Consider the following 9,578-nt stretch of genomic DNA (forward strand, 5'->3'; position numbering starts at 1 on the left):
AAATACATGTAGATAAACACTAAACACAGAACCAAATCCGCACTAATAAAATAAGTGTGCATAAAAAAGGTGAAAAAGTGTATGTACGTGCAGAGACAAACATTAAAGACAAAATAAAAATGTCTATACTACAATGTACAAGGTATATACATTGGCCCTGTAATTATTTTACAACTTGTGTCCTGGACAGCCGGACAACCTCAACTGTAATCGTCGGGAACAACGACAAAAGAAATAAAGAAACTCAGGAGAAAATCAATGTGCAATTGCAATCCTTCCCCCACCCCCTAAAAAAAATTATATATATATATATCTATATATATATATATATATATATATATATATATATATATATATATATATATATATATATATATATATATATATATACTGTGGATTTCTAATTACACGCAAGGAATTAATATCCGCGTAAAATCGCTAGAGGCACCCTTCGTGCATTTTTAAATTTTATTTTCTAAGAGTTAAAAACTCACAGAAATAAGGAAGGAAATTCCCTGATAGCGATTTTTTATTCTTGCGATTTGAGCGGAAACAGCGGAATCGCGGAAGAAAGTACTCGCGTGATATAAGGAATGAACAAATATGTGCATTTTTATAAGTAGATGACAGCTGTTAATCTGCTATCATTTAAAGTTATTTTTTTTAATTCCAAGTCAAGATCTTCACTAACTGAATAATTGTTATAATTGTAATCGGGATGTTTAAAATTCATTCTTAAAAGTCGGAATTACCATGTCGAAATAACGACGGCAGACATTTTGTATGATACTTGGCATCTGTTGACAATTTCCATATTTACGCGGAGATTTCTCTGACACTAACCCCCGCTTTTAGATTTCAAAGAACATGCTACATTTGACGTTAGTTTGTAGTTTGCAAAGGTAAAAGAACGTCTCAAATCAATATTGTTTCAAATTTTCCAGAACTTGTTATTTAGAGCGAATATCATGATGTTATGTTGATAAGACAAACCGGAATAGATGGCGTGACGTCATAGATTAAAGTTCAATGGCAGCCCCCATGGCGGCGGGAAATTTAAATTAAGCAATCGATTTTATTGATTTATTCATTGTTCCGGGGTTTTTAATGAAAATAAATACGATTTACAATTATAGTAGATGATAATTAATTGATTTATTGTACAACATATTTTTAGTTTCCTTCCCCTCTAAGACAGGTAGACGCAGGCAGTATCTAACATGTTAAGCACTAAACACTAGACTACTGACACCACAGAAGTTCAGCATATGCCTATGTAGATCTTGAAACACATAGCAAACATGTCGGTGAGCAGTATTTACAATACTCTTTCAGAGGAAAAGTTAAATATTAGATTGTCATGGTATACGGTTATTTACAGATTCGCCGTCTATATTCGTAGATCTGAGCTTCCGTCACCATATTCACACTTTGTTTGGCGTGTATGATCATATTGTTTTCAAGGAAAACAGGAAAAAATAAACCAAGCCGTAAAGTAGGTGTTACGTCTCGGCTATCGGCTATATATGTAAGAGTACTATCGGACTATTTAGCCATATTTATTAAAAAAAATCAAACAAGGTAACAAAGTACTTCTATATGGTAGACAGCTAATATATCAAAGGCTGGATGCTCCAAAACTTTCGTTTTAAAAAAAATATTGTTTTATAGGACTACTTAATTAAATCAATACTTAAAATGATTACATGTTCGAAACTATGATAAAGTTTAAGAAAGGTTACCAAAATAAATTTGATTTTTAAACACCGTCGTGGTTAGAATGTCATATTTTTTTTTTACACAAAAACCCCCCAAAAATCAATTTTTACAGTTTCACAACTCTTTCCGAGTTGATCGAATTGAGTAAACATTCCACAAACCAGCTGCTCTCAAACTTTCACCTACGAATTTTCAAAATTGCAACATGGGGTTGATATAACCCTTCTGTCTAACTACTAGAATGTTTTAATCCAACATAACACGACAAGATGACTATGTGCGGGTAAAATGCGTTTATGCCCCAAAATTCAAAGTTATGAATAGAGCGGGATATTTGCTGCACGATAGGTTAATACATGTATATATCTAGCTCAGGTTTATAAAAGATAAGTTATCTAATTGAAGTCGGTTTGTTAATAATGAGATAATTTCATAAAAAGTTAATATTTTAACCAACAGTTTTTTGAAAAGCAGAACATCGAGCGCGTGCTTGCTCTAATACCATTTTTTATTATAACATGCAAAATAACATGAACAATAATACATGTAAAAATGGATTTTGAGCAACATTACACTCTGTGCCTCGTACTCTTGGATATGAAGAAAAAACTAATGATATTAAATGCTTTTGAAAATATGCTGGGCATGGTCCATTTACGTGACCCCATATAAGCACGAAGAGTAATTGATGTTATAAAAACTTCGGTAACTAGCATCGTCAGTTTTATGTTTTATCAAAATATCTTTATGATATCATTTGCTTTTTTAAATTTATAAGAGACTGAGACAGAATCTACCTTATTGCATATAGTACTTTAAGAATGTAGTAAAATAACACTTACACTAACACTAACACTAACTACTGTGTCAATAGAAAACGAACTTGTTATTAACAAAACTTCTAACTACAAAGCATTTCTTAATAGTTAACGACACACTTTACGGCAATATTGAATATTTTTCAGTACAATATGAATTATAGCGTTAAATTTATCGAAAGGAATGACAATTTCTCTTGGTAAAGAAAAAGTAAGCAAAATAATTTTAATTGAATTTGGTGTTAAAGAATTTTCAACAGGGTGTAAGGAAATATCAAAGAATCTTATTTCTTTTTTAAACTGTTCTTAAACATTTGGCTACATTATAAAAGCAAGGAAGTATAGGTATCGTCAAACACATGAGACAAGACAAGAAAAATAGTATCCGATAATAAGATCTGGAAATTAAAAAATCGTGTATTGTTGAGCATCATTGCTTTAAGTTATTTAAACATACGATGTATTTAAATTAGTTTACCAAACCTTACGATATATGTTGGTTCATATTATCTTGTAAATGTCATGCATTGGAGCATTACGGTATCAAAATGATTTTAGAATTTTAGTTAGAATCTTCAGAACTTCAAACCCACAAAATCAATAAATATTTCTGTTTGAAAAGTTTCGTTATTTGAGTTTATCATACTGGGATTCTTTTGTTGTCTCTCCAAGCTCTTGATACGCAGAGTTCTCTTCAACCTGGTCATACACGGTCTTTGACAAACGTGTAGTCTCAACGTGTTCATCGACGTTCTCTGGGTTCTTTTGTTGTTTCTCCTCGCTGTTTCTGTTTCTTAGATGTCTGGACAGAATAATGCTAGAATTAAAATTATCTTTAGAAGTGCCATAATATTTATGTAAATAAATCAATTGAGAAATAAGAAAAACTGTGTGCCTACCTGATAATGAGATATACATTTAGCGATACACTCAGGATTATTATCGGAATACAGACATATAGTGTAGTGTAAGGTTCACTCACTGATGCAGGATCACCATAAGTTAATGCAATAGCTGGTGAAATAAATCAAATTATCAATCATTATCAAATTCCCAACTCAATTTTTCAGTGTAAAAATAAAAATAAAAACTAATAACCTTACCTCAAAAGATTTGTTTCATTTTTTACATTACTTGTATAAAAAACCGAAAACAATTTTAATATTATATCCATCTCCGTTTGTTCAATAAAAAAAAACCTTCTGTGAGTTAAAAAGGGGCAAGTATAAGTGTTATACTTTGGTTATAACATTCACCTCTAACACTAACGTCACATCCACTTGGACAATGATCAAAATTTAATTTCAGTTCAGTAACATAAAAAAACGAAAATATTATATACTTATTGAAAATGTTTACAGGATTGAACTGTTTCAAAAGCAGTAAGCCTTTAAGTTATCTTAAAAATAAAAACAAGTTGGAAAACTTTTTTTAATGCATCAGTATAAATTAAGTATGCATTGCGTTTATTTCTAATCATGGTGTAATGATGTCAGCTATGTTTTTTTTTTCAAGTAAAATTTGCGATAAAATCTGAAGGAATATGTGATTAGGTAGCTTTAAATATCTGCAGATTAAGTTCAATTGGTTTAATGTGATTACAAACAGAGTTAATACTACCTTGTGTACAATAACTTCCGTTATAGTTTTCAACACATCCGTTGAGACAGGTACCATTTATGTGATGACATTGTTCCTTTTTAAGACAGTTGCCACACAGATAGCTGCAGTTTTGTCCAAACTTACCCACACTGCATTCTATTAGATAAATAAACATATGTGCATTTCAAATAGCAATATAAATTAGTTTGAAACATTTTTAGGTGAAATGTATTTAAAGACGATTGAATATTAAATTTTACTTTGTAAAAGGTTAAATTAAATTTCGAACTTTTTTGTGATCTTTTAGTGTAACCTATGTAATGTACACTACCGTTCACGTGATTACACCTTACTCCATTTAAGGTACCTCACTACACCTACACTTATACTTTTTAAGACACTACGTCACAAGATGGCGATTTAATTTTTTTTGTTAAACTGTTTATTTCGTTCTATTGGGTTATATATCGTCGTAGCTCAGTGGTTAAAATATTGGAATTCTGAACCGCAGATCATGAGTTCGAATCCGCCTGGACCTTTTGTTTATGTTAACTGAATTACATTTTTGAAAATGTAATTTTTCATCCAAATTTGCATATTTTTTGGCCTATGAGACTTAAATACTTATTAGTCATTATGATATCTATCATTATCCAGTAATTTTCTTCCGATTTTAGAAAATATTTCACGGTGTAGTGAGCCACCTTAAACATTTGCCACTGTAGAATCACACTCCAGACCGTACTTGTTATTAGTACATTCTGCAAGATTTAACCAAAACGAAAACCCCAAAAACATAACATCACTGGCTCGTGTTAAATATGAAATTAGTTTGTTGAAGATAGTGTTTAATGAAGACAAAATATTTTGTTGATTTTATCTCAAACAAAACGCTGTATTCTCCCGACCATCCTGTTAACATTTCATTATCAGCTACAAACGATCTTTTATTTGTGAGCAAGAATGATAGAAAAATTGTTAAAATTGTACGGCTAACTACGTTTGCTAAAAACGGGAAACAACTAGGGCTAATTAATTTATAATTTGATTTGTTCAGTATTGAAAACCTTTATCACATCTAGCGCCAGTATATCCTGGGACACAACCAAGGCAGGTTCCATCTACAATGTGACAGTGACCTTCCTGACAGTTCTGTGGACACGACAAGGAACAGTCCTCTCCGTAATATCCTGTTACCGGACATCCTTATCAAAACAGTAAAATATTGATATTGCAGAGGATATTCAAATATTGCTTGTGATAGGTAAAGTGTTTTATATAAGTGGTGTGTTAAATGGTAAAGTTTTCGAACGAAATACAAACAATCGGGTAATCATTGATTTATTATCAAATATTTTTGATATTTTATTTGAAGATACGTACCATAAACCTCCAGTTCACATAGCTCGTTGAATGCACCGTTTGTAGAATATCCATCTGGATACGGGGGGTGAGTCCTGTTGTTGTAGTAGATGACGTATCTCCCGTGTGTGATACACGTTATGTTTGTAGGGTTGGGTATTGTGGCTTTGGTATAGTTGGTGTCTTTAAAACACAGTTTTCCGTCCTCTTTATTGGTTGAGTTTGATATGTAAACAGAGTATCCCAGGAATCTATTGGTATAGCCATTATTCGCATCTGATACAATAAAAAATATCAATTTGTTGATCATAGATTTTATTGATAAATAAATATATCTCAACATGATCATCCATAAAAAAACGAAAAAGATATAATAATAAAAGTCATATAAATGGTGTAATTGAAATGTAGCTATACTCCCAAGATACCAGGTATTATGCAGCAGATTGGAAAGATTTTTAATAAAAATACACACGCCTTTAAAAGAAGTGCAATTGAAGTCTTGAAAAGAAAACGGAAAATAACCGAGATACCTTCATTTTTGACACATTATCATTTTTCACACGTAAAAATTAACAGGAACGAAAACAGATTTCTTGCGCTTGCAGAGATTTATAATGGGAAATGTTGATAGTTTTACTCCATTCGAAAGTCACTCAAAATACCTGGAACATTTTTGTTAACTTTATCATCTGGGAACTTTTACCTCGCTAGCAATGGAAAATTTCCGCAGACTTTTCATTTTTAACCGTACATTGAAACCTGATCGACAAGCTAGAGGAGGCTGTCTGGCAGATCTTCCAAAAAAATTGAAAATGAAAAAAAAAGTTATTTCGATCCTAATCAGTGGGGAGGGCGGGGGTAGGTAGCGTTGTTTACCGATAACATTAATTTCACTCTTCTTTTTTTTTCAATCTTATTTCTTACACGAGCCCAAATAGTGGTGGGGAACATGTCCATAACAGTCTTCTTAATATGTAAATTTAAGAAAAATGTTTGTTTCGATAAAAAGTGCGGGGGGAGGGGGGCGGTCCCACCCCCCCCCCCCCCCCCGCCGATGCTACGTGCCTGTAGTTATTTTCCAAGATTATGATTTTTAGTGATTAAACATTAAATGCGTAGCTCATCAAAATAGGAACTCTTTAAAAAGAAAGTATTACACAAAATGAGGGAGTAACTTGATTAAACAAAAAAAATCTAAAACATATAACATGTAGGTAAATGAGATACATTTAATCATTGAGTGAATCTTTGTGTGTGAAGTAAGTTGACTATTTACCAAGCAAGACACAAAGGACATGTAAATATAAGTAAGGAAGAACCAAATGGATGAGTGAGTGTATGATTTAGTCAGCAACATACATGTACCAAGAAAAAAAAACCCGGAAGCAAGTAAAATAAAACATGCATACGACGTGCATACACTGTACATATAATTTGTAAGTAACCTTTTGTGAAGCTTCATCATAATGTACTTTCGATAAAGTGTGAATATGTTTACATTGAATTATTTAATCAACAAGTACTTGCGTAAATAATTTTAGAGTGACTCTTCTTCATAATCAAGTTAGATTAATGATCTTAAACTATGAATGCAAGAAAAGAAAGAAGACCATGCTCTTTATGCATGGTGTGTCTTATAGCCTATTTCGAATATTACAGTGGTTATCACTCATTGACTTCGACTTTAGTAACTTTTTATCTACTGCCTTTTAAGTTTTTTAATAGTATTTGTCTATATTTTAGTAGATTTCATTGAATAAGTGTTTTGTATTTTGATATTCCACTTTTTATCCAGTAATAAAAACAGATGTCCTTTATTTATAAGTAAAAACGACGTTCGGTTCGACCAAATAGGTTGTTTCAAAATTATATCTACAGAAAAATAGTTTAGGAGATGGTTTACACATGTTGAAAGATGTTGAAAAACGAATAAAACATTAGTTGAATAATATCATTTCTCTTTTTTCATTGCTGTTTCTGAGGTAATTGAAATGTGGCGAAAGTTTATATTAGTATTAAGAATCATTATAGAAGCTGTAAAAAAGTTTTTAAAACCTGTTTAGTTTCTAACAGTCTATTACGTTATTAAAAAAAATCAAATCTTAATAGCTTTCACATCTGTACATGTAATACCCCTACATGTCACATTTACATACTTACTCCATGCGACATTCTCCGTCCTGTACTGTATAAAGATGTGGTGTATACTGAGAACTCTTCCCAGGTCTACCCGCCATTCTGCTGTTGATTGTCCCACCTCTGATATCACACACTGTCCTCCACTAGTCGAGAGATCTGAATATCGCCCGTCCACAGCAAACTCTGCTCCCCAGGTAAGGATATTGAAAGGGTTTTCCTGCCATGCTGGTCTGTTAAATGCGATGTTTTCTGTAAATTCGATTAAGAAAGATAGGTTTTGTAAAATATAGAACGTTAGTATTGATAGCATTCATTTTAGTAAAGAAATACATCACTTTTTTCACTAAACAACCGTTCATTGTAGGAACAATAGTTTTTTTCAATATTAATATGATGACGTGTTCACAGACATAACGGTAAAAATACAATATTTAAATTTCCTTCCATCTTGATTTAATAAACATTTAATAAATTTTACTTTTGAAAAAAAAAACCCAGAAAACAACCCTTTCCTTAGGATGCAGATTCGTAGAAATTCAAATTATATATTTTTTTCATTATTTTGTTTCCTCATATTTGATCTTTTAGAATAGAAAAACCCGAATCCGTTTTAATCATTTGAAATGTTTTAAGTTCAAATAATGATGACTAAGTCTTGAGTTTGCAATTTTCTTAGTACCGGTATGTTTTTCCCAATTTAAATTCATTTACCTTTGTGAACGAGCGATTAAGAGAGAAAAAAGATTCTCTGGCCTAGACCATAAAACATGTATTGTGTGTGGACTGTACTACATGTAGTACATAGAATTAAGGTATATTTGAAAAAAACAACAACACCAATGCATTCGAGGAATGGAGAAGGAAGGGAGGGTATAGATATCACCTCATAAAATTTGATTAATATGATTAGTCTTAGTTTCTTTTACTTTTTGGTAAAACATTTCTAACTGTATCCCCCCCCCCCCCCCCTTGAAAGTTGGGGTTCAGTTCGTTCCGTTCAAATTTCATCTAATGATATTTAAATTAATATAGATATCGCATAAAATGGGGCCCAGTTCGTACCGCCTCCCTTGTTGCCTGTTGTCCTTGTTGCCATAATAATTATGAGTTATCAGAAACAAAATGATAATATTTTACATAGAAGTTATATCTCTCATCAGAGGGACATTTCACCTTTAAAATTCTTTTCTTTCAGCACGAAAATATATATTTCATTCTCTGTTTGACAATTCATTCACAATTTAATATTGCTTATTCATGTATTATTACAACAATTATTCTTTTATGATTGTTGTTCGTTAATTATCACACAATTTAATTCCTCAATGTATATAAATTTGTTATAAATTCATTATTCTACGTGGGTTATTATTCTTCATTAAACCGGCACAGTGTTATTTATATACACACACTTTTACAATACATAAATATCTAATATCTGTATGAATTCAAAGTAATTGATTAACTATTCTTTAAACAATCTTACCATAAGCTGTTCCTACAATGATTAATGCAGAAAAAAAAGAACACAACAAAACTGACTCCATTACAATTTGGGTTACAGTGTATTAGGAAGTGCAATAATCGTCATGTGTTATTTAAACAGTTATAAAACGGAAGAAATGTACAATTTGTGCAGAAGTAAACATTTGATAGTATATATATATATATATATATATATATATATATATATATATATATATATATATATATATATATATATATATATATATATATATATATATATATATATGTCATGTAGACAAATTTTTAGGAGCTCGTTTTCATAAAGAGTTCTAAGTTTAGGGCTTAACTTTAGTCTAGTCCGAGGACTTGCACCAAAACTTAGTCGGGCATACTTTGCATTTCATAAAGCGGCGTAACTAGAGACGTAAATTTTAGGCTATAACTATGACATTAGTTCTTGTCAACTTT

The 9,578-nt window shown here is 31.4% G+C and overlaps 1 protein-coding gene across 2 annotated transcripts; it reads right to left on the reverse strand.

Moving 5' to 3' along the window:
- Window positions 1–380: 380 nt before the first annotated feature.
- On the reverse strand, window positions 381–9,261 carry LOC136269725 (uncharacterized). 2 transcript variants are annotated; one of them, XM_066069491.1, is made up of 7 exons: window positions 9,130–9,261; window positions 7,665–7,892; window positions 5,523–5,777; window positions 5,207–5,344; window positions 4,158–4,295; window positions 3,437–3,551; window positions 381–3,354 (listed from the first exon to the last, which is right to left on the reverse strand). In XM_066069491.1, exons 1-7 carry the CDS (start codon window positions 9,188–9,190, stop codon window positions 3,165–3,167), a joined length of 1,125 nt encoding a protein of 374 aa, XP_065925563.1. In that variant the 5' UTR covers window positions 9,191–9,261; the 3' UTR covers window positions 381–3,164. The 2 variants fall into 2 exon arrangements, with proteins under 2 accessions (XP_065925563.1, XP_065925568.1); XM_066069496.1 differs by having other exon boundaries at window positions 382–3,339.
- Between the last annotated feature and the right edge of the window lie 317 nt (window positions 9,262–9,578).

Source organism: Magallana gigas, chromosome 1, assembly GCF_963853765.1.
Source record: "Magallana gigas chromosome 1, xbMagGiga1.1, whole genome shotgun sequence".
In the NCBI taxonomy this organism is placed as follows: Eukaryota; Metazoa; Mollusca; class Bivalvia; order Ostreida; family Ostreidae; genus Magallana; species Magallana gigas.